We start from the raw sequence: 26,675 nt of genomic DNA, 5'->3' as shown, positions 1-26,675 counted from the left end.
AAACAATAACAATTTAACAACAACAAATACTACATATATTCCTACATGTAGATTTATACACTCAAATAGAGTGGATCGTGCCAAACATTTACTTAATTATCACTTATCACAAAATAACAATGTATATTAAGTTATTTTATAAATATTTACACCTTAATCATACATTAAAGATTTGTTAATAACATAAGATAAGTAAGGAGGTATCCTAAAACTAAAATTAATACTATTTACAACACTATACTTTACATATAAAAAGCTCTAAACATTTTGAAAAACGCAATTAAAATGTTACAGTTTTCATTATTGTAAATGCATTTTCCATTTCTATTTAATAAATTTTCGTATAACTATTATTATAATGTAAATGCCATAATATGTAACAACAGCAGCATCTATATGTGTAGAATAATCAGAATAAATAAGAATAAATACATTTCTTTTAGTAATCAATTCTACTACATATGATGCAGTAGAATTATAGAAATTTAAGGCAGTCCAATTTAGAACGTCATAAACTTTCATTTGCTTTTCATACGAATACAAATATAGGTTGTACCGAATAGCATGCAGCTTATTTAATATACGATATTTTAACCAGGTCCCAAATTTTACTTACTATTCTATCTATAAATTTCTATATTTCGTTTCTATACATGAATACGACTTAGAAATTTGGAAAAAATAGAATATTTACAACTTCTTTGATGAATTTAACATTTTGAACCACCAGTGATGACTGAGCTAAAAGTGTTAGTCCAGTTCGTGTTGGTTAATATAGGGGATATAATTTCTAGAGGCTTCATAATAAGTTACTAAATAATTTTATTCATCTTCATCATTCTTTTCTTCAATTTTTGCCTCTGAAATTGGATTAGGTGGTCTCAATACAGTTGATACGTTATCATCCTCAATATCAGCGTCAGCCTCGAATAATGGCTCAGTTTTCATAATCCGCGGATTTAATGTTTTGTTAACACGTCGCCTGCGTAACTGTTTACTATATTTACTGCGACCACCTCTATTTCTAGACTGAGGTGGAGGTTTTAGTAAAGGATACGGTTCGTTAATATTAGATTTGGGATACTTTCTTTGATACGAATGACGCCCTGGAACAAGTGAGTTTGGATGCCTATGGCCTATTCTGGAGCCTGGATTAAATATATTTTTTGGTCTATCTTCCAAATTTGTTATCACAGCTGTATCTGACAATGTACTCGCTTCACGATCACTTGACATGTCATCTATTTGTTCAATAACAGCTCCTATCGGATGATTATTTGAAGAGTCTGCTATAGGAATGATGCTTTCCTCTTCTTCTTGACTGCGAGAGTATTTCACACCTTGATACGGAAACCGACCAGAATTGTAAATGTCTATATATGGATTAGCAAATGCACCAAGGCCTTCATTTAATGAACCATAATTGGCGTTATTATCATTTTTTAATAGAAGTTGATGTAATTGTGATATATCTAACTTGAGCGGTACAGTTTTACTAAATTGATCTCTTAAAGGTAATATCTGAGTTTCATCAAGAGCTGGCTTTCCTTTTAACATTTCTGCTACTAACTTCAAATCAACATTAAACGGATTTGCTACTTTGAAACCATTAATTGTAGATAGCAAATTGGCACCTTGTGGATCCAGTTCGGGTCTATTAAGTTTAACTGAAGGTTGCTTGTTTAAAATTAATTTATTAAGTATATTTGTCGCTACGTCCAATTGATGACTTCCTACATTTTGATTAATTCTCATTGGTAATGGTGTAGGTATTACTGCTTGTTCGAAATTATTGTTATTAACACCATCAGGTAAACCAGATGAAAATCTATAGGGAATATCATTTAATTTGAATATATTTGAGACATCAGATGTAATTGAATTTAGTGGACGCTGTTGCTGAATATTTAGAGATGATTGAGAGTTTTCTGAAAAATGACTATTTGGCGAATTCAATGATCCATCTATGTAACGTTTATTCTCTGACGTACTTCCTTGATTATAAGTAGGCTCTTGGAATTGTTGCTGTTTGGCATAAAAACTATTGAGATCTAAATGTTTATTTTCGTTTGTTATAAGATCTTCTGGTTTTGTTTTAATATTAAAACCGTAAATAGAATTTTTGTCTTTGTAATATGCATCAGTAATTGATCTGTAGTATTGTTTTAAATTTTGTTCAAGTTGGCTATCTTTACCAAAATTGTTTATATTTTGTCTATTATTATTATCCGCAACAGACTTCGATTGGGAATCTGAAACTACATTTGATACATCAATTGGTACAATATTTTTTAAAGCTTTATCATGGTCAAATGGTTGTTTGGTTTTCAGGTCTATGTTATTCTCCTTTGAATTTGCATAATAATAAGGCGATGCAGTAATTAAATCAGTTTGAATATTGCTATAAGCATAGAGATTTGAGTTTTCGCCGTGCTTATTCCTTAGCTTATCATTATTAGCATAAAGAGGTCCAGGTGTAATAGTGCCTAATAAATGGTTGTTATTGTAATAAGTTTGTAAGTTATTACCATAGAATTGTTGTTGCTGCTGTTGTCTTTCTTGAGCTTTTGCAGCTGCTTTTGCAAATTCTTGTGCTTCTAAATTTTCAGATGCAGACTTTACAGCTTCGTAGGTATTAGGCTTACCTGTGTCCATATGAAAACTCATTTGACTTATCGCCGAACCGGGTGTAGGCTGCAAAGGAAACTGAAGTCTACCATAAGTGCCAGACGTATAGCTATCTGGTATTTTTTTATTAGCGAGCTTCCATCCAAAATCTCCGTGAGAATAAATGGAGCTTTGGGCTGTTTCTTGTTCTGCGTCCCTAGTTCGAGCTCTTAAATTATTTAACTGATATTCTGGAGGTACCACATTCATAAACATAGTATTAGCTGCTGGCATATTACCAATACGATGTGTTTCACCATTCATATTTTCAGTTCTTTCGGAATCTGATCTCATTTCTTGTTGGTTATTGTTGTAGGGATAATTCTGATATTGCGTTAATGACATATCTTGCATAGATTTCGATAAAGTATTTACAGCAGAATTTGAACTATGCCAAGAATCCGGAGTTAATTCAGAATAAGGTGATGACGATGGATTCGGAGTGGAATATGATTGTTCACTTTGATATTGCTGTACATTCATCGGATATTTTATTCCAGAGCTCTCATAAGGATTTGCTGAAACTTTATTGTTGTCATAACTAAAGGAACCAACAGTTGATACTCTGTTACTATAATCAGACGATCCTGTTTGAACATCCGTCATTGGTGATGAAATATAATGTTGTAAATTTGGAGGACTAGACAGAAATATCGGAGATGCACTAGAAATGTAAGCACTAGATTGTGTACTCACAAACTGATTATTAGGAAGTGAACTCGATAAATGAGGATGTACAGGAGACGGTGAACTTTGAACACCGTCTAAATATGAATTACTGCCATATTGATAAGAGTTAGTATTTTGGTAATAAGATGGATTATTGGATGTTTTAGGTTCAAGTTGCGGTATTTGATTGGATATCTGATTATTATTATCGTAATTAGGGGAAATAGTCGAATATTGGTAAGAAGGCTGGGGTGTTGCTGTGTACCCCGTGTTTGGAGCTGGGGTAGACAACTGTTGTTGTTGTTGTTGTTGGTAGTATTGATTTTCTCTCATTTGTTGAAGAAATTCTTCGGGCGGTAGCGAATACTGCATGGCTGCATACTGGCTACTAGCTGCGGTGCCGCTGTCTTGCGTCTCAGTATTTACCTCGTGTATTTCACTGTCCTGATTCTGGAATGGATTTTTTATATGATACACTTTCCTACTTCGGGCGCGATCAGCTCTATTGTACTCCTCATTTACAGCTTGATCTTCTGTATGGTAAGGAACATTCACCGAGTTCCCAGATTGGGTATTTGGATCTCTCTGTATACCATTGGTGTTATAATTGGGGATGGATTCGCCTTGCCCTTCGTTGGTAACCATAGCATGTAGGCGTAATAAATCTTGATTACTAAATCCATCTTGACAGCGGGCCTTTCTGATGATTTGTATAATGACTAGTATCCGTATCTGAAAATAAAAAAATGCCAAAAATATAATTATCGTTTTTAAATTTAATCTTTGATTTTTCAATTGTAAATAAAGTATTAATATAATAAAAATTGAATCAAATAAGCTTTGCTTAAATGAATTTTAGTATTACGGTTTTGTGATTTTACAAACTCTTTTGAATATATATTGAGCCGAATGAAATACTCGATTGTTAATCTTAACAAGTGCTATTTTCAAAGTGGGTGGCAAAAAGATATTTTCTTAACCACTTTGAAAATACCTTTTCAATTCTTTAACATAAACTGACATCTTAGGAATTACAGCAGATCAACAGAGCAGAGACGAAATATGGTATATATGCCATTCTGTTTTCTGCGTAAAATTTCAAGAATTGATTCACCCGGCTCGTTACCATCATCCGGTCCATGCAGTTATATGCCTTAAAAATATTATAATAATTATATGTATAATTATTTCTTAAATACAATGGTTAAATGTAAACATCAACCGGCCATTGACGAAGATAGAAAAAGTTTAGAAAACGAAACGTAATTGATAAAGCTACTTTGAATACAGAGACCACATTAATTGGCTAACGTTTACGTATAACGTGTTTTCCATACATATTTTTATAGGCTTACGCGAATTACAAGTTTTCTATTTCTACCAATAAAACAACATAGTTATGGGTTAGTTCTAAGGTAAAACCGGAGTAATCCAGTACTTAGGTTTTCAATACCGTTATATAATCATCGCGAAGAGAGCTTTCACGGACGAATTATTATTGTTATATTAACCTTTGATGGTTATTTCTACTGCTTTATATTTTTGTATTGGTTATATTAACCTATGCTATTTCCACTTTTGTTATTTTTTATTGATTTTACATTTACAGTAACAAAAATTATAAACGCAAGGAACTTCTTTATGAAACGTAGGTAAAATTGTATTATTTGCATACTAATCGAGGTGTAGGGTCAGTAAATGCCGTGAAATCTTAACATAAAAAATGTTGAATTTTACAGTACAGACTTTTATATTCCTGGACATGATTATTTGAATCAGTCTGGGAATTTTTTATGTATATTATGTATATACAAAAAATGTATCTATGTGGGTGTAGTGTATTATGTGAGTAGTTTGCTGCTTATGTTTTTAATATTACCCTCAACTGTCAATAAAGTAGTATTCATCTTGCAAGCTCGTGTTTCACTACAGTAGGTATATCAGTAATTTAGTACCCATAACACAAGCTCTACTTAGCTTGGGGCTAGATGGCGCTGCGTGAATTGTCCTGGGTTATTTATAATATTATGGTGTAGTAATAGATAGAAAAAATTATAAATAAGTATGTCCTATAAGTACTGTAAAACAGAAACACGACGATATTAATTAAGACATATAAACGATTATAAATCAGTGGCAACACCTAAAATAGGCATCGTTAAGGAGGTTTTTCTTTCAATTCCTTAGAAATTCTTTTTACGCCCAACTGACTCATAGTATGGACGGCGAGCGCTTGGAATGTATATAGCGATAGTGACATTCATGTGAGTGTTGCCAGCCATCAAATGTACTGCATTCAAGCAGTTAGTGTAACGTAATAGTTTAATTACTACTAATACGGGTAGCAACGGTAGACTTTGATGGTAAAATAGACTCATAAAATAAAAGAGTCTATTTTAGACACAAACTTAATAAGATAAAGAAGGGGTAAAAGTTAAAAATTGTATATCAAAAACATGGTCCAAAATAAAAAAGGTTATTACAAAAGAAGGTCTGTTGTTAACGAATGAATATATATAAAAAATATGTTTATTCATATTCTATTCATTCTACCACTCATCAGAAAGCAGAGTCATCAGAAGAATCATCTTGCTTTGCTCTTTTAAATAAATTTTGTTCAAAATTAAGACCTTTTGAAAAGTCATATTTTTTTACATTCGGAACGAACACTCAAAAAATCACAGGCAGAGGACGTTTGCCGGCTTCCGGTATTGTTGGTTCGGTACCGCGCTTCTAACATTGTTGGTTGTGATGTGCTTTTCATAACCGTAGAAATTGAGACTTATATGTTAATCTGATCTACTAAAAAGTTTTAAATTTAGGCGAAACTACTTTCTTCAATATTAATGTGTGTATGATTTAATGTATATTATATTAAAAGCTACATTATATAATCACGTCTTTTTTCTCTAAAATATTATATTTCATCAATATGTCCCCGTAGTATTCAAACAGGGATCGAAATTACGACGGCCTGAGCCGAGGTTCGATCCCCTAGCGGTGCCCTTAGATTAAAGACCTTCCACGGATTTGGAGTGCCATCTACACTCGCCCCTATCATCTGGTGAAGCTGTAGAGGCTAGCTGTCGCCAAAAAAAACATCTCTACATTTATTTGTCGAAGTTTATAATATTCTATTCGAAAGTATTGAATACTTCGTCTTAAAATACTCTTTGATATCTTTGATTTTTTTGATACTACTCTCGTATTGCTATTTAGAAGGATTTAGATGTAGTACTCTTATTCTATATTTTCACTATCTAATGTCAACCTTCAACTGAAAATTAAAACAAGCTGCTCGGCGACTGAAATAGGTGAGAGAAAGGTCCATCCAATCCACGCAGACTTTTTACAAAATGTACTACATGTATAAAAGAGAAGATGAATCTTGTTAATACTTTCGAGATGGAAAAAACATGAATGTATGGAGGCATTGACACGTGTGTTGCGAGGCGTGAAATGGTGCGAGGTTTCGTGTCGCTACTGTTACTGTTCAGATTGATGGTAGCGTAATATCGTGATCTGTTACAGAGTCCATTCATTATCCAACTGCTCGTACACTCTCAGTTTTTTTACTTGAAAAGATAATTATTTACATTAATCAATTATGTACCGATCACTTAGAACTTAGATTAATAATGATGAAATTATTTATTTGCTTCAGCCAGCTGCGATATCGACAATGATCTTACTTTTTACCTTTAGTATTGCATAGTTTTATTTGATAAAAAGAGCAGTTCTTCAATAAGTAGCCAAAAATATGGATATTTTTTTTATTATGAAGTCCTTTATTCAATAGAAAGGTTTAATTGAATACAATCAGAACCAAGCCTATAATAACTCGCTATTATTTGGGAGGCGACGTTGTCCGGGATCAGACAAAGGATTTTGATGTTATAAAAATATTAGATATAGACTGTGAATACTGTCATTTTGACCAATCGGAATTTAATATAAATTACCCATTTATAAAAATGGGTTACTTAGAAATAAACCGTAGTTGTTTATTTAAATGCATGATTGCCAAATTAATAAAGTATAGGTATTAACAAATATATGGTTGTTGAATCAAAATATTTTTAAAATTTTTCACTAAATTAATAACATACACCTATTTAAAATACCTACTTGTATATGTACGGTATACATGTATGTATAATACAACGACAGTAACGGAAACTCTAATATCAGTACATAAATATTGAAAATCTGTTGTGGAAACGTCACGTAAATTTTAAAACTAATATGTTAAAAGAATAAGAAAAAGTTCCGATTAAACACATCGATATCTCCAGTACAGTACTATCCCACTACAAGTGGTAACATTATTTAAAAAAAATACATTTATACCTGTCAATTTAGTCTCCGGGATTAAAAAACAGACTATAGGTACTTCACGTAACTAGTAAGTACCGAACAATCTTCATAATACACGAGGAAACGAAGAAACGGACTGTACGAGCTTTCGATTCGTGAGATGAATAAGTAGATAGAATCAGATCGGGGTGAAGGGTCGAGATGATGCTATTGTTACTACAACTACATAGGTTGTTTTTAGTTTCTAATACCGTAATAATAAGAAATCAGCCTGAGGCATTATCAACTATCTGTGAAGTGACGTCTTGAACGTAATACTTGAATTGCCCACATTTTCCGAGTACATTTTGATAGATAGATAAATCATTTATTTGTACATTTATCAGTAAACAAAATAATAATACATATAAAGTTTCTTGTGGAGTGCAAGTAGCCATAGCTCAGTTTGGTTTGCCCAAGGAGCACACATTGATTTTCAGCTATAGTCACGCTGGTAGGGCACCATTGAAGAATGGTAGGAGGAGCTTGGAGTAAGATTGGGTAGCCCATTATAATAATAATAATAACACAAGACAAGTCACACATCGCCATCTAGTCCCATGCTAAGCAGAGCTTGTGTTATGAGTACTAAATAACTTATATAAATATTTATATATATACAAATTTTTAATACATACCTTACCGAAAATTAAATCATTATTCACCTTTAAAAAACTATACAAGAATTATCTATGTACTATTTAACCTATAAATCTTACGGCAAAGTAGTTGTATATATATGTTTGTATTTATTAATGTTATTTTATTCTATTTTGTTATTTCTAGTATATGTAATTGGTTTGTATTTATTAGTTGTAATTTTGTTTTAATTATTATCATTAATATTTTAAATAGTGCCCTCTCTCTCTCTCCCTTTTATATATATATTTTTGGTGCCACTGAAAACCAGCTGTATGTTCACCTAGGACATACATTAAAGCTGAGTGGAGCCATTTCAGTGCATTTTTGGATGTAAAGAATGATTATTTTATGTTTATTTTTAATTATCTACATGGTAAATTAAGTTTAATTGTATGTATATTTTATTTGCTCTTTTTTTTTCGTTTGTTGTTTATATTGTATTTTTTACATTGCACTGAATAAAATATTTTTCTTTCTTTCTTTCTACCTATAGAAAACAGGAGGGAAAGGGGATTGTTAGTAATGTGGAATATTGTTAGGAATTGACCATAGGACCTAGGCGGTGTGCTAAACCTCTAGAGCACCGAGACCGCCTTCGGTCAAGAATTTACCACGATGGTTTCTTTGGGGACTAGGTGAAGATGGACCTGACTAGGTACATTGCTAGCACTAAGTCCACTTAGGTAATGGGCCACTAAGTCCTATTGTTAACCATAATCTGCTCCCTCATCTTTCAGATATTAATATGTTGTGTTATCGGTGTTCATATGACCGGAGTGTTTTTGTTAAATATATAAATTAAAACACAAAGTTTTTTATAGGTTTCATATTTACTACCTGGTTGCGCCATATAACATTATATTTTTGTTTATCATTGTATAATTATTATTAGTAATAGTTTGTTCAAATAAATAATTTAGCGTGGTACGAAACGTTAATTTTCTAAGGATTGGCACTACACTAATTCCTTATCCTCTCCTATTCCCGCACATACCTTTGTTTTAAGTGCGAGCGAGAAGATTCGCTTGTATCGAAAGTGACATATCGCGCTCGCGCGTCACTGTTAAATTGAACGCTGAAGTTGACATTGAATTCCCGCCTTGATCGCGCTTAAGATCAAGTTTTTTGTAATTCGTGATAATTACTAAACATTTTTATCCACCGCATCGCTCTAGTGTGTTTAAGACCATTGTGTTTGTGCCATTGTTGTGAAGCAAGTAGCTGGGACCTGGAGACACCGATAGCCGCCGCACTGCAACCTACAATTCAAAGGTACTGTGCCTCCTTCCTTACCAGAACTCTTTCTTTGTGTTCCATCCTCACAAGCAGTTCTCAATCACCAACCTAACAGTGTATCGTGTCAATCCACGTACCCGTCAGATTATTTAGATACAGTCCACTTAAATCAAAATCAAACAATATTTATTTCACCCGCGCCGCCATTATTTTAGTGGTCCATTTCGAGCCGAATATTGTAATTATTTGGTTAAACCACACTAGATATTTTATTTCTAGGTATATTTCGTACAAACGCATACAATTAATTTGTATTTTACTACATCATTTTCTTTATTTCGTTATATCGATGTTTCTAGAATCTCGTAGGTACATGTAGGTACAACTACTTACCTGATAGATTCATATCAAATTCCGTGTCAACTCAATTTCGCATCGTAAGTAATAGTAGGTATTTACGATTTGTTGTAATACTCCCGCATTGTTTTAACCTAACTATAGGTAAAACAACTTTATTTTTGTAGTCACCGCATTTATATTCGTAGTTATCAATTACTTTCGCGCCATTGTAGGTAGTCTATCTACCTACATATTGATATCCTCAGGCCCCCTTAGGGTAGGCTGAGACGCATACGATATTATAGCTTAATATTATCGCTTTCTACCGGTCTACTATTGAATAGGTTAGCGGCATAGACTTGGAATTTAGTTCGCTGTAATAAACAAGACATTGCTTACGCTGTAATAAACAGACATCGCTTTGTTTAATATAAATATTTGACAGATTCCTATCACGAGTACGTTGTGGTTTATTATTTCGTATTTTAATTGTAAGTACATTGTGTACTGCCGGCTCTCGTTGCCCGCATCGCATCGCATTGCACCGCACCGCACCGCACCGCACCGCACCGCACGTAACTTGTGTAGGTATTTATCTGTTCTCCACCGCACCGCTTTCTTATATATTTATTAGTACAAACAAGTTTTTGTATTTATAGGTTGTTCATCATGTCGGATGTCAATCAGTTACCCCTGTTACTCGCTAAAAAGGATTTAATGTTTTCTCGCATACAAAGTATTACAGATAGGACTCATAATCTTTCTAGTGAATATGAAAGAGAAACATTCTTGTGTGAGATCGAAACAGTTGACAAATTACGCTCGGATTTCGAAACTATGTTAGATAAAATAAATACTTTAGAATCTAAATTGAATCCTAAATATGTTATTAATTATCAACCGCTCATGGCATTTGATGATTTGTATTGCCGTATAAAACGAGCCGCAAGATCGCTAGAGGTACCGCCTGATGTCAAACATCATCAGCATAATAGGGATGAGGACAGGCCTCGTCTGCCCCCCTACCAATTCCGGAATACTCAGGAGATCTGAGATCCTGGTCTTTATTCTATACAGCTTACAAAAGCATAGTTCATGACAATCCTAGATTGTCAGATTCGGAAAAATTACATTATTTGATGGGTAAACTGACAGGTAAAGCTCGTTCTGTATTTGCCGGTATAAACCCTTGTTCTGAAAATTATAAGGTCATTTTAGATGCTTTAATTAGTAAGTATGAAGATAAGAGATTGCTCGCATCATCATACCTAGATCAAATATTCGAAATGAAGCCCTTTCATTCATCAAATATAAATAATTTAGAACAATTTCTCGATAAATTCGCAACTTCAGTATCCGCGTTAAATAACTTAAAAATTAATAATCTTTCGGATTTTATATTTTTGTATACCGCGTTAAAGAAATTAGATTCCGAAACCGCCCGCGCTTTCGAACTAGATAAACGAGGATCCGACATCCCATCTTTCGATACATTAGTGTCATTTGTGCGCGATCACATTAAAATATTGCAACGCACTTCTTCAAGCAACCAAGAAGTTACTAAGAAAGTTGTCGATCGTCGTATGGATGCGGCATCGAAAGTTATGCAACATAAATCTACATACTCTTATACTACAACCGCTAATCCGCAGCCTAAGTGCTCATTGTGTAACATACAACATGAACATTTATATAAATGTCCAGGTTTTCGAAATTTAACGCCTAATGATCGTTTCCGATTTGTTAAATCTAATTCTTACTGTATTAATTGTCTAAGTAAAAATCACCGTGTATTTAATTGTAACTCAAATAGTCGATGTCACAAATGTGACTCAAAACATCATACTATGCTCCACTTTGAGCATAGTAATGCCACCTCCACCGCGAACATACTCAGTGGTAGTTCGGTCACAGCGACTACGTCACGCGCAGTGGATCTATCGTCGCACTCGTCGCACACGCAGCCCGCTGTTGGCGGCGGCGGCGGCGGCCGACCGGCTCCTTGCACGGACCGCGCCCCGCACTCACCCCCGCCGACACCCGTCGTATCCCGCGCATCGGAAAACGTAGCATTATGCACGTTATCAGACAATGTTAATAAAAATATGCCTCGCGTACCTACTACCGTATTGTTAGCCACCGCTCGTGTTTTAATGATCGATAGAGACGGTAACGAACATTATATTAGAGCATTATTGGACAGTGCTTCTCAAAGTAATTTTGTAACTAGGGATTGTTGTAATCGCTTGGGATTGCAATGTATACAGAATACAACCTTTTCGATTAAAGGTATAGGAGGGACAACAAAGGCCACACAGGGTTCTGTAGATATAAAATTCTTTTCACGGTTTAATCGTAATATTAAATTTGATATGGAATCCTTAGTTGTAGATAAAATAACCGAACGTTTACCGACTGTTAGTGTCGATATTTCATTATTTTCAAATTTTAAAAATTTGCCTTTAGCCGATGATAGTTACGCTACTCCTGGGAACATTGACATGTTAATCGGTGCCTCAATTTTCCCGCATTTAATATTGTCCCGTAAGGTTAAAGGTCAACCCGCATACGTCTCGCCGTATGCTATTGAGACCGTATTAGGCTTTGTTATTGTAGGTTCAGCTCCCGCTAGATCAAATACCGATACTTCCGTGTCTAATATGTTAGATAATTGTAATTACACTACCACCGCGCATTGTTGTGTTACCGAACCCACGATGGAATCCGTTCTATGTAGATTCTGGGAAATGGAAGAGGTGAATGTTACACCGATTCTCAGCCCGGACGACAAGGAGTGTGAAGCTATTTATGCTGGCACTACCACTCGCGAGGACGACGGTCGTTATACCGTCGCGCTTCCCTTCAAGGGTAATGCACATTCTCTTGGCGACTCGCGTCGATTAGCCGAGAAATGTTTCTTTTGTCTCGAACGCAAAATGCAGGCTTCGCCTGAACTCAAGCAAGCCTATGATGACGTCATTACGGAGTATTTAGATAAGAGTTATATTTCACCCGCACCCGTTAATGATGATAGTAATGCTCCTTCGTATATAATACCGCACCATGGAGTTATTCGAAAAGATAAACTCACGTCTAAATTGCGCGTCGTACTCAATGCTAGCGCTAAAACTAGCACGTCCGTATCTCTCAACGATCTTCTTTATAATGGACAGAATTTACAACGCAATTTATTTGATATTATAGTTAACGTCAGATTATTTTCAGTAGCTCTCTCTGCCGATATTAGGCAAATGTTTCTTTGCATTCGTATTCGAGAGAGTGACCGCAGATTTCAACGCATATTGTATAGATTTTCGCCTGACGAACCTCTCCAGGCTTATCAGTTTAATCGCGTTTGTTTTGGACTCAAATCGAGTCCGTTTCTTGCACTGCGTACTATTAAGCAGTTAGCCACCGACGAAGGCGAATCGTTCCCAAAAGCTAAGGAAGCGGTTCACACCGGTCTGTACATGGATGATTTAGTATATTGTCTAGATAGTGAAGATGAGGCTATCGTCACAGCTGCTGAGATCATCTCACTCATGAAGGTCGGACAATTTGATCTTGTCAAATGGACGAGCAACTCGCAAGTAGTTTTAAATTCCATTCCGTCAACACATCGACTTTCATCAGTCGTAGAATTCGATGTGTCTGATACGCATAAAATTCTGGGTCTGTGCTGGTCTCCCAGCTCTGATTTATTTAGTTTAAAAATTTGCACGCCCGCTGAAAAGTGTACAAAACGCACCATTTTATCTTGTGTCGCAAGATTGTGGGATGTAATGGGTTTCGTAGCACCCGTTATATTATTTGCCAAACTTCTTGTCAAAGAGTTATGGTTATGCAACTGCGATTGGGACGACGCCCCCCCTGAGTTATCGTCAGACAATGGTCACGTTTCAGGGATGAGCTCCCCAGTCTAGATCAAATTAAATTACCGCGCCATGTTGACATCACAAAACGCAGTGTGGTGAACATCATTGGCTTCGCAGACGCTAGTGAAAAGGCTTATGGTGCTGTTGTGTACTTCCACGTCGAGAATGATGGTGTGAGTACTGTGCATCTTATAAGTGCAAAATCTAAGGTTGCACCCCGCAAGGTCGTGTCGTTGGCCCGACTCGAACTTTGCGCAGCGCTTTTGCTCGCTAATTTAATTAAAAATATTGTTACCGCTGTTAACAACCGCTATCCAATTAAGGCAATACACGCATTTTCTGATTCAACAGTTGCTTTATGTTGGATCCACGCATCGCCCCACAGGTGGGATACTTTTGTCGCGAATAGAGTTTCTAAAATTCAATCTCTGCTTTCACCGCATAATTTTTATCACGTGTCTGGTTCGGACAATCCAGCCGACTGTCTATCGCGAGGGCTTACTCCTGCCCAAATAATTCACCACCCCCTATGGTTCAACGGCCCGCAGTGGGCTAAATCCACCTTTTCGGAATGGCCAGTCACCGCTTTCAATCCTTCTGCTGTTATGGACCCGCCTGAGGAGAAGAAACTCTCCTTTGTTACTCGTACACCGCCAGAAGAATCTGTTTTCATCGCTCTGGCAAATCGCTTTTCTTCTTGGTCCAAGCTTCTTCGCTGCGTAGTTTATATCTGTCGTTTCGCAAAATTATTAACACCCGCACATATTTTAAATTTTACTCCGTTGAAATATTTGCCCGCCGCAGAAATAGCTGACAGTTCTTTGATTTCACGCCACGCATTATTAGACAGATTAGTGCAAACGTTCTGGAAGCGATGGAGAGCGGAGTACCTGCACACATTACAATCTCGCGAAAAATGGAATACACCCGTCAATCAGATTACTGTCGGAACTGTTGTAATTGTACGTACTGAAAACGCGCCACCACTTCATTGGCCTTTAGGGGTTATTGAAGAGGTCTTTCCGGCTTCTGACGGCGTAATTCGAGTTGTTCGTGTAAAAACTGCAACCGGCTCTTATTTGCGCCCTGTTGTACGTCTGTGCCCCTTACCTAGACATTAGTTTTAGTTAATACGAGTTCTAGGTTAAGGTTTAGTTTATTTTAAGTTTCTATTTTTACTTTGAAGGCGTCCCTTCAAGGCGGGGGGGAATGGTTGCGCCATATAACATTATATTTTTGTTTATCATTGTATAATTATTATTAGTAATAGTTTGTTCAAATAAATAATTTAGCGTGGTACGAAACGTTAATTTTCTAAGGATTGGCACTACACTAATTCCTTATCCTCTCCTATTCCCGCACATACCTTTGTTTTAAGTGCGAGCGAGAAGATTCGCTTGTATCGAAAGTGACATATCGCGCTCGCGCGTCACTGTTAAATTGAACGCTGAAGTTGACATTGAATTCCCGCCTTGATCGCGCTTAAGATCAAGTTTTTTGTAATTCGTGATAATTACTAAACATTTTACTCCACCGCATCGCTCTAGTGTGTTTAAGACCATTGTGTTTGTGCCATTGTTGTGAAGCAAGTAGCTGGGACCTGGAGACACCGATAGCCGCCGCACTGCAACCTACAATTCAAAGGTACTGTGCCTCCTTCCTTACCAGAACTCTTTCTTTGTGTTCCATCCTCACAAGCAGTTCTCAATCACCAACCTAACAGTGTATCGTGTCAATCCACGTACCCGTCAGATTATTTAGATACAGTCCACTTAAATCAAAATCAAACAATATTTATTTCACCCGCGCCGCCACTACCCTTTGGGTCAGGGTAATATAGACAAATAAAAACTGCTAGCTTAAAATTATATTAGAGATATATAAGATATATGTAAATTTATAATGATGTAAACACTTATATTTTAATTTTAATTAACATAATATTAAAAGATGATATAATAAAAAAAGCACCTACGCATCGAATACATATTATTTAAAACCACTAAACGGATTGATTCAACCCGATGATATCTCTAGACAATAAAATAATGTAAAAAGTAAAAAGAAATATAGCAAAGAAAATACCAAAGATATTATAACAAAAATCACCTATAATAATGTCACTTGATGTACATATGTACATCAAGTGACATTATTATCTAGTAACATGAGTCTTTCATTAGTATGTAATAGAATAGAAAATTCTTAATCCGAATGAAATAAAATTTTAAGCACTTTTAAATAGTCATACCTATTTTTTTAATCACATCACAATTACGGAAAACTGTTACTCTTGTAAACAAATGTTGTAACTTTACATTATCAAAATAAAATGTGTGATTACAATCTACCTAATAATATAAATCAGTTAGAATTATTACTAATTCAATAAAATATTAAATACAAAACCAAGTCGTTGAGTAACTTAGTCGTAATCATTAGAGCCGACCAGTCCTTACAAACAGCACTCGTTCACGAATATGCCGAATGAGCCAGCCATCACTACGCTTTACCATATTTTGGAGAGCCCAATGAATGAAATATTTTTTCTGAGAATATATTTAAACAAAGAACTAACCGCTCGAAGCCGATCGGATCACTAGTACCTACGACTCATTCAAATATGAAATAGTGCAGAATATTGCGCAATAATCTCAACTGTAGCTCATAAAATCACCTTTAGCCAATGCTTCCGAAAGATAATAATATATAATGAGCGTCTAAGTCGGGAATAAACGTAATAATATATTACAGCTCCGATGCAAGGCCAGAGGTCGGCATGACACGGACGAGTGGGATGCGCAAACAGTTTCTCTGCCCTTTAGACACGTTTCTCCGAGGCATGACGACAGGGAAAGTCCTTGCTTCCGACCCCACTATCGCTTTTAACTACCTGTTGCACAAGACTTGATACGTGGGAATATTGAAAGGGAAATTGTGCTGATTTGGAGGCGAGTTTACGTTACTTCCTTATTGTAGAGTAGTGATTCTTAACTCGATAGTGATAGGACATCATTTCCCGTGATTTACGTTGCAATAGACCACCAATTATTAGAGAAAATGTAAATTTACTTCACCATGTCAGTATATAATTTTTACATTGTAAATAAATAAGGATATTTTGTATTAAGAACTATAATAGAAATAAAATTATTCAAGCTTAATTATTTGTCTTTGGCTATCTTCATTTTTTTAGTTTGCAGCACAGTGTAATTTAATCAACCGACTTTAAAAAAGTACAAATTGTATTCCAACATTCTTGTAATGTAGTAATTTTGTATATAATTCGATTACTTAATCAATTGTGGGACAACTTTTAACTTTTTAATAGGTATTAACGACAAGATATACTTCTCCTCCATGACATATGAAATGAAGGATCGAGGAAAGTGGCAAGACCTACAAGAGCGTGGCTCTTAAATTATAAATGACACGCTCCTGTGAAATTATATACTACGTTTTCTAGATTTTTTTCTATGGAGACGAATAATAATAATAACCCCACAGCGTCATCTATTTCAACGCTAAGCAGACCTTATGCTATGAGTACTAGACAATTAATATAAATTATTAAGTACATTTATTCTTGTAAATACGCATACATAGACATTACCCATTCCGATAGAAACAATCATACTCCTAAATACAAACTGGCACAGTACAAGGAATCGAACTAGCCACCATTGGAGTAAAGCGGTGTGCTAATCCGCTAGACCACTTGGACCATTAATATCTCTGCTATCAATATCTCCAATTATTTCATCTCATACACTATATAACCACTGAGGTTACAGTAACATTTTGTCGAAATCTATAAGCAATAGAGAAGAAATTGTAACATTTATAAAAACATGTATCTGGGTTAATAATTATTTATGTTTATAGTTAAGGGCTTTCGTACGCTGATTGCGTAACTTTAAGATTTACGAGTGTGCCCTAAAAGTTGCATCTGTGGCAAACGGAACAGATGTCGTTAGTTGTTAAGTAGGTTGGTACCTTTAAATTTATTGCCCATGTATATTTTATGTCTTTTAGTTTTTATTATTTAAATTTCACTAGCATTGTTCCGGGGTATAAGATAAGCCTTGATAGATTGAGTTCTAGACCCTAGGACTCAAAAAAACTGAAGGCTAATTCATATCTGATTTTTTTGTCACTATCCTTTAAATAGAGAAAATATCTTATTGGAACAGGACAATACATATACTATAGATAAAATAAATAAAAGTATTGTAAAAAATAAAAATAGGTATCTCCTAATTTTATTTATTAAAGAAGTCAATGCTTCTATGTAGATGCCAGCATCCTGGACCTTACCCTAAAATTAATTCAAGAGATGCAATGCTCGAGCAAGGAGACAATTACTAGCGTAGCCTATGTGCACCACTAAACTTAGAAACAGTGGAACACGACGACAGGTGATACTTCTCACTTGCATATGACCAATTGAATTCTCTTCATTAAGGAGCAACGACTGTGAAACTCAACGCAAGTTGTGTTCTAGCAATTACCTACCTGATACTATATTACATGGTGTAATAAAAGATCACTAACGTTAACTAACCATGACATAATACCGCAATGCAAGTGTCAATGACAGGCCGTAAATTGTTGATTTATTGCCTACTTAAACCTGCGTATACGCACATAAATAACATTACGATACTCTTCCTCAATAACTACTTGAAACATAGCGGAATCGGATGTAAAAAGACCAAGAGGCGTGTAAACTTCTTCAATTAAAAAGGACTTCGAAATCAGATCAAATCAATGTAGGTACGTTAAATGTCCATTTGGAGAGGATAGCTGGGGAAGATAATAAATGAGACTATTTTCCATCATGAGGGCCACAAATGTTCGAATGAAATATTTCCTGCAAAATCTTGCGTAAATGGAAGCATTCTATTTTTCAGGAAATATATTATGTAATATGTTGCAATAGGTATTAGAATTAGTCTAGCTATTCAAAGAGGGAACGCTGCCAGTATCTTCGGAAAGGGCCTAAGGGCCTTTGCCTAAAGGGACCCCATTTAATAATATATTTTAGTTATTGTATTATATTTTTTAAGCTTTTTAATTTTCTGTTGTAGTTGTACAATTAAGTAATGTAAATGATATAATTAGTTAATAACTAAATAATATTTTGTTAACGGAAAAATTATTATAGTTAAGTCTATCATATGAATGTACCAAATAATAAAAATATTTTATATACAAAAAAAATAGGTATTTTATAATTATAAACAAATAGTAGACGTAAATAACAAAATCGAAAGAATAAGAGCTATAACAAGCAAATAGTAGCCCTCTTACTACTTAAGTACTAAATGTAATATTATCTTATCTGTGGTACTAACCAAAGAGAATTTGTTTACTTTTAGGTACGTTTAAATTCAACTTGAAAAACTTTTAACACACTGAGTAAGTAAAAATTATAATGAATCCCTGTGACGTCTGTATAGATGATTACGGTAATGGATTCTCTAGAAAGTCATCACCATAAGCAGCAGGCAATAATTCAGAGGTCAGACGTAGATGTAGACGTGAAGCCACCCGAACAACTACCACTCCTTCAAACACCTGCCTAATTGGGAACAAAATCTTGTGAGAAAGTGACAATAGTCAGCGTACTAAGAATGCAATAAATTTACATTGCAAATTCCAAGTGTATATACTCGCTTAAAGTTCATGTCAATAAGAAATAGTAATTAAGTTAATGTATATGAATACTTGAGATGCAACAATGTATGATGTTACTTGTTCAGGCATGGGAGGATTGAATATACTAAAGTTTAAAGATATGTGGGTACATAAAGTTATAGAAATTTTCATTTTATGTCGTAAGTGTAATTTTATTAAAATACAAAAATGTGTTGTTAGTCAAATAAATGAAGGGGCTGGCCTGGCCGTGGTGAAGCGTTGGAGGGACTATTATAGGGACGACAGCCTAGATGGTCTAGCGGTTTAGCACACCGCTTTACTTCCGAAGGTCATGGGTTTCATTCCTCGCACGGCTCAAACATTTGTATTCATGAGTTTGATTGTTTGTATATTTATTGGACTGGGTGTTTTCTATGTATATTTAGAAAAAAAAGTGTCTATATATTTGTAGCAGTAGTCAAGTACCCAAAACAGAAGCTCTGCTTAGCTTTTTTAGCTTTTTTGCTTAGGTTTATCTTGTAACATAATAAATATAGGCAAACAAATTAACAAATTAAAAATAGTTTAGGATTAGACGGGTGTGTATTGTTTAGGGTTCTTATTATTAAGTCTGGTATATAAACGTATATATTATAATTTAAATTATAATATATACTTTTATTCATATAAAAATGCGCATTAGCATATTATTACCTGTGCACCTAATGAACATATGATACATATGTTAACATATGTATATTATGTATCTAATGATTACTTAACACCCAATAACTTTGTCTATTTACTCAGTAGCTATAAACTACTAGTTTTAATTACGTATCTATTACACTCACCTTCAGTGAGCCTTGTCTTCAACTCATTATTTCGGTTTTGCCCAGTAAAATACACAAATCTTCATCCACTGATCCCTATCGGCCGTGATATCTGATCTTTAGTGAGATAATTTGGGAAATATACACGTTTATTATTTTAATTATAACGAACGAAAATAACCCGCGGTGTTACTAATAAAAAACTAGTACTCCCAAGGTTCAATAATTTCTACGGAAAAAGAACTTCGAATTACGTAACAGCTAAACTAATAAATAGTATGCCAACTAATCTTAAAACAGAATTAAATATAAAAAACATAAAATGGAAATTAAAACAATATTATACACCTACTTATTAAATTATAATATGAATAACTAATAATATACACTTTACATCTTTTTATGAATTGTGATATAAGTATTTGAAACATCCTATATACGAAGTGAGTAAATCCAGACGTACACGACCGGTACTGATACCTACCCTCAATTATTTTACCTCAACTGAACTTGTTCAAATATTATTCTAGATTGTATTGCTTGTTTACTAATCATAAAAGCATTTGTTGGCTGGTTTAAAAAGTAGTAAAGTAAGTTGTAATAAGATTTGTATACCTGTCATAAAACTAGCAGATAAGTAATTATTGTATTATATACGGCCCTCTGTGCGCACAAAGCATTCATGCTTTTTAGTACACAGTCATAATTTTGTCATTGTTATTTTTAAATTAAATAAATAAATAAATTTTTAATAAAACAGCCGTTGTGTTCCCACTCCCGTCACATTAGTATCTATTACAGTCTTATGCACTAGATACGACAGTACCCGAACCAATATTATACCTTATACCTAAATCAAATAGAAAGACAATGATGATACATAGAATAAATAATAATTATATAGAATCAATAATTTAATACTTAAAGATTAATTAACTTAAAGATATTTACGCTTGATATAAGCAAATTTTGAAAAGGCCACGTTTTCAATAACATCACATGTGTAACTAGCTACTCGCCCCGGCATCGCCCGGGTGTACATGTATTATATATATAAATATTCCTCTTGAATCACTCTACCTATTAAAAAAAAACGTCAAAATCCGTTGCGTAGTTTTAAAGATTTAAGCATATAAAACAAAGTCCGGGACGGACAGACAGCGACATCGACTTTGTTTTATACTATGTAATGATGTACACAAAATCATTTACAAATAAAATTATTATCATTATTATTATTAATGCAAATATAGGAAACTCAGAACAACGCGTCTCTATTTGCCTAACGAAAGTTTTAAAAACAATAATTGAATTGAAGAATTAATTCGCAAACTATAAATAAACATTGTTCCACTATTTTGCTACAATTAATTACATTGCTATCTGATGTTAGGAAAGTGCTTTCTAGAGACAATTGACTCCAAATAAATATGTAAGAAAATATTTCACGATAAATTCCGATCTCGTTTCGTTACGCAGTTTTCACTTTTGTCTACTGCAATTATCTACATCGTAAATTCATGTAATACGTACGTACATGTTAATCGTATGTACGTATGTTGTATCTCTACTAAGTGTTAGTATATAATGAAATTGTATAAAAAATTCAGTTCGTATGTTGTATGTCTACTAAATGTTAGTATGAAATAAAATTGTATAAAAAATTCAGTTCGGATACGATATATGACATACTTTCTGATCACTTACTAATCAATATATGTAATAGTAATAAAAAAAATGTCTAATGGTTTAGACTAAATAATTCCGACTGACTTATCAACGCACGAAAACACAGCGCAATCTCAGAAAAAGCATGTAGTTCTGAGTAATATCCAGATTAAATTTATTAATGTCAATATTTTAAATAAATAGTTCCCACTCTACTCTATTCCTATCACATATCCTCAACAGATGCAGAACATCTCAAATTTTTTTACAAACAGCACAAAATCGGGCGAAATTTCTTTTAATATTAAATATCATACCATACTTCCATATTGATGGATAGTGGCCGGATGGGTTTTTGAATAACAACTTCAGTTTACATATACCTATAATCATGAACTATTATTATGTGTAATAAATGATGATTGTTCTGAATGATAATCATGATTTTATTCAGTTCTTTTTGTTTTTCGCCAGTCAACATAAGCCTACTTAATTAAATATTAATAAAAGCTTCAACAATACAACAACAATGTAATGAACATTATTGTATTCGCAGTTTGTTTGCTCTTCCCTTTAAATAACAACCGAACAAAAGGCGGAAGAAAGAAAAGAATGTTTATAATATGATATCAACACTCGTATAATTATGCATTATCTGTATATTTCCTACTTTATAATTTTATTGAATAATAGCAGCGGCTTCATATGTATTCAGAATAATAATAGTTCTTAACTTCATCGGTAAGAAAAGAATACAAAATTTTAGAAGATACTTATACTACTATCACATTCGTTTCTGAGATTATCACGCATAAACGCATAGACAAAAATTCTAATATTCATACTTTTAGATTTAATGTGTTATTTTTTCTTAAAGTCCCACAAATAATGATTTTTCACACATATATTACATGTACAGACAGCGATCATATATTTTTTTATAAATAGATACCGATATCGTCATTAAATCGTTATAAATATGTTCCTATTATCAAATTATAATAATTCAATTTAAACTCATTACCAAAAACTACAAAAAAACTATGTTAATAATGTTATCATATTAACACACATTTTAATGAAATAAATATTATAGTTAACGAATTGACATACTTTTTTCTAGATTACTAAACCATGGACGGTAACTGTCTCATAAAAAATTCTATCAAATCCACCACAAGTGGTTATGTAAACTGGTGACATCAAGTCTACAACAGTTGGCGATATACAAGTTCTTACAAAATATTCACAAAGTACATTAGTGAAACCATGGAAAATTAAGCTCATGAATATACTTATAGTCTTCGTCTGCATCACACTTACTTGACATTTATCATTATATTTTGCCCAATTTATATTATATCAATTTTAATTATAGCCTATGTGTTATTATGATGTATAATTTATATTACTGTAAAATTTCATCAAAATCTGTTCAGTAGTTTTTGCGTAAAAGAGCAACAAAAATCCATCCATATTCACAAACTTTCGTGTTTATAATATTAGTAAGAGTAGGTATATATAATTTTCATATTGAAACATTTTTTAGTTTTTATGATACACAACTGTACTATCACTAATTTACTGATTCATTAGGGACTCTATTATTTCTATAAAAATATAAGCGAAGACGGTCTACTCTTTGGAAAAATATAAATAGAAAAAAATTATTTATACTCCCTACAAATGCAAATCGCGCCATTTTTTATACCATGATATGTGCAAACAAGGATATAGCCCATCTGATGATAAAACGTTACCGTACCTTATTACGCAACTACATTTTTAGCAGTTTATGATAGACAATGCTTGAAACTATATTTCAAGAATTGTCTATGATAAATTGAAATAAACTAACAAGCGTGGCAAATACACTGCATTTTTAGCAGTTTATGATAAATAATTCTCAAAATAGAGACGAAAAATAATAAATTTAAATAAATTAACAAGCGTGGCAAATGCAGTATTCATTCTGCATATTGAGTATAATTTAAGTTTCTTCCATAAGAAAAGCCCTGACACGATTTGTGTAAGACGATGTAATATTCGAAGATCAGTGACAGACAGTGGAAGAATTAACTAATAATGATTAGAGAATATATTACACTACATTCGAATATTTGAATTAAGAATCTCGATTTTTAAGCTGTTCGTAAACCATAGACAACGACAATTTGGGCAGTAGACGCTTATATATACGTAGAGTCATCGAAGAATGAGAAAATGTTCGTAGGAAACGGTGCAACCGTCGTAGAATAAAAAAAGCAACCACGTTTTATCAGAATAATATTTCAATACTTCTTGCTAGCAAAAATCTTGTTTTTTCTTTTCTACTGCTCATATCACGTGGTCATACATTCAACATTTAGCGGTAGCATATCAATACATATATATGCTATAGCATATTTAAAAATACTAGTGATCGGCGGATAATCCAAATACGACCACAAGTCATTTAAATATGTTTTTATTGCTATTAAGGTTATGTTGCCAAAGCCTAAATACATAATGTAATGATTTTTATAACTAACGTATTTTTAAGCATTATAATAAAAATATATTAGTTTTAGCACTCTTTGTTCATATAAACTTTAACTTAGGAAATTACATGTTCAATCTACGACACTTTCATAAAATACAAAGTTCTCGCTTCGTGCATTACTTCAATGTTTTTTAAGCATTTTATAAAAAATGTGTTATTTTTGAAGAAGAAGTGCATTCTTCTTCATATAGTCTTTGTCTATGGCAAATTTCATCCACGTTATTTTTGAGACATACAAAGTTCTTGCTTTATAATATTAAGATATAGTTTCCAGAACTTACCGTTTGCAGTACGATTTTCATTTTAACAGTTTTTATTCAGCACCAACACAGTTTTGAACGTTCTCACATAGTTTGCACTCACGACACAATTCGAACTTGCATGCACTTGTGGTGATGGGGTGGTCGCCACGCAGCCGTGGTGGAGTGAAGTTCAAGGCTAGTTTGAGCTAGGTTTATATAGGGGGTAGCGGAGCGTGGCGCGGTGCAGCTGTGTGTGTGTGCAATAGATGCAACTGCAGGAGTGGACGGTGCATGTATTGCACACTAGGAGAGTTGCACGTGCGCTTCTCAAACCGTTACAGACCGACTTCAAAAAGGAATGTCTTAGATTGAGTGTGTCATTTTGTTTGCATTATTCATCATAAATAATAATAATCTCAGGATATTTCACATAGTGTTTAGACTTAAGTTAAGCTAGCTAAAGCTTGTATTATGGGTACTGAATAATTGATACATATACATAGATATTTTTTTTTCGTAAATAAATACATACAATTTAAATATAAATTCAAACTCATATTATCTTCTTTCGCTTGATTTTGTCTTATTGACCTTTGATTGTCGCAATATCTCTTTCTCGTACTCTCTCTATCTCATTATACTTGCAAGTATAGTATTATCATCTTTTATGAATTTTATTTTCCTATATCAATATGCTGCTAAATGGACTCTAAATATACTATTTATAACTAATAAGTCTATATTATATAATAACATTTATGCTAAAGGTTCACAATGACATCAATCTATAAATATAAATAAAGTTGGAGTGTCTGTTTGTAATATTGAAATAACCGTATCTTACTACATGCATATATAAATACCGTATATACACCAAAATATTTTTTTTATAAATTTTGTCTATCTGTTTGTTTCGGCTAATCTCTGAAATGGCTGAACCGAGTTAGACTTGACTTTCGGCAGATAGCTGATGTAATAAGGAGTAACTTAGGCTACTTTTATTTTGGTAAAATAAAGTTAAATTCTATGCGGACGAAGTCGCGGGTACCGCTAGTTGTATAATAAGATTCACGCCAAAGGTTCATAATGACATCAATTTATAATAAAATATATACATAATAAGTTGTTATGTATCATCCAAAATATTCTAAAGTATTTATAATGTAGGACAGAATGTTGGAAAACTGTTAAGGCGTGACCAACATTATTAAACACTTTACTTTTACTATACATGCATTCCTTTGATATGTCGTCATATCCGGTAAGTGTAGATTAGACAACTATAGAAAAAAAGGATAAATGACTGTATTATGAGGTAAATTTGTGTAAAAATTGTAAAAAACGTTTATTTTACAATTTTCGATGATTATTTATAGGCTTTTAAAGGGCTTGTGACATGTGACTATTTAAGCTGATTGTTATGACAGTCACAATTGAGCAAGTTGATCACACGTGACCTCGACGAACTATAGTGTCTAAAAATATTATAGGAGACAAAAATAGAAGTTAGGAAATTATGTCAGTATCTTTTAATATAGCTAAATTAACAAACAAGTTGACGACCCACGTATCTTATTAGAAATTGTCAAACTCTGTCTACGTCATCTCTAAAGAAAAGAAATACAACAACAAAAAATAAAAATAGTCTATTTATTGCCAATACAGTTACAGATTTATGCAGAAGTGTTATGATTTTTTTTTTTTTTAAGATTTATATAATACGCATACTACACTATAACATGCACGTATTAACATATAAATATAAATACATATTTGAAAAGAATACGAGCTGAGTTTCTTGTCAGTTCTTCTCATCTCGAAGTCATTCCGAACTGCAATAGATTTGATATATCATAAGAGTAAACTGCTAGTTAATAATCTTTGATTGAGACTTTGTGAGGTATAGTCATAGATTCATGAAATCATTTCCAATGACATTATTAACTATTATTTAAAGACGTAAAGT

At 33.5% G+C, this 26,675-nt stretch overlaps 1 protein-coding gene across 1 annotated transcript; it reads right to left on the bottom strand.

The window, feature by feature from the left end:
* On the bottom strand, positions 1-24,879 carry LOC131855304 (hybrid signal transduction histidine kinase A-like). Its single transcript, XM_059206562.1, has 2 exons — positions 24,749-24,879; positions 1-4,068 (listed from the first exon to the last, which is right to left on the bottom strand). The coding sequence occupies exons 1-2, from the start codon at positions 24,767-24,769 to the stop codon at positions 823-825; spliced, it is 3,267 nt and encodes a 1,088-aa protein (XP_059062545.1). The 5' UTR covers positions 24,770-24,879; the 3' UTR covers positions 1-822.
* Positions 24,880-26,675: the final 1,796 nt, after the last annotated feature.

This window comes from Achroia grisella, unplaced genomic scaffold (genome assembly GCF_030625045.1).
Source record: "Achroia grisella isolate CSIRO2021 unplaced genomic scaffold, CSIRO_AGI_Agris_v1 utg1062, whole genome shotgun sequence".
NCBI lineage: Eukaryota > Metazoa > Arthropoda > Insecta > Lepidoptera > Pyralidae > Achroia > Achroia grisella.
Note: the sequence above shows the minus strand (reverse complement) of the source record. Positions and strands in the feature narration are given on the sequence as shown.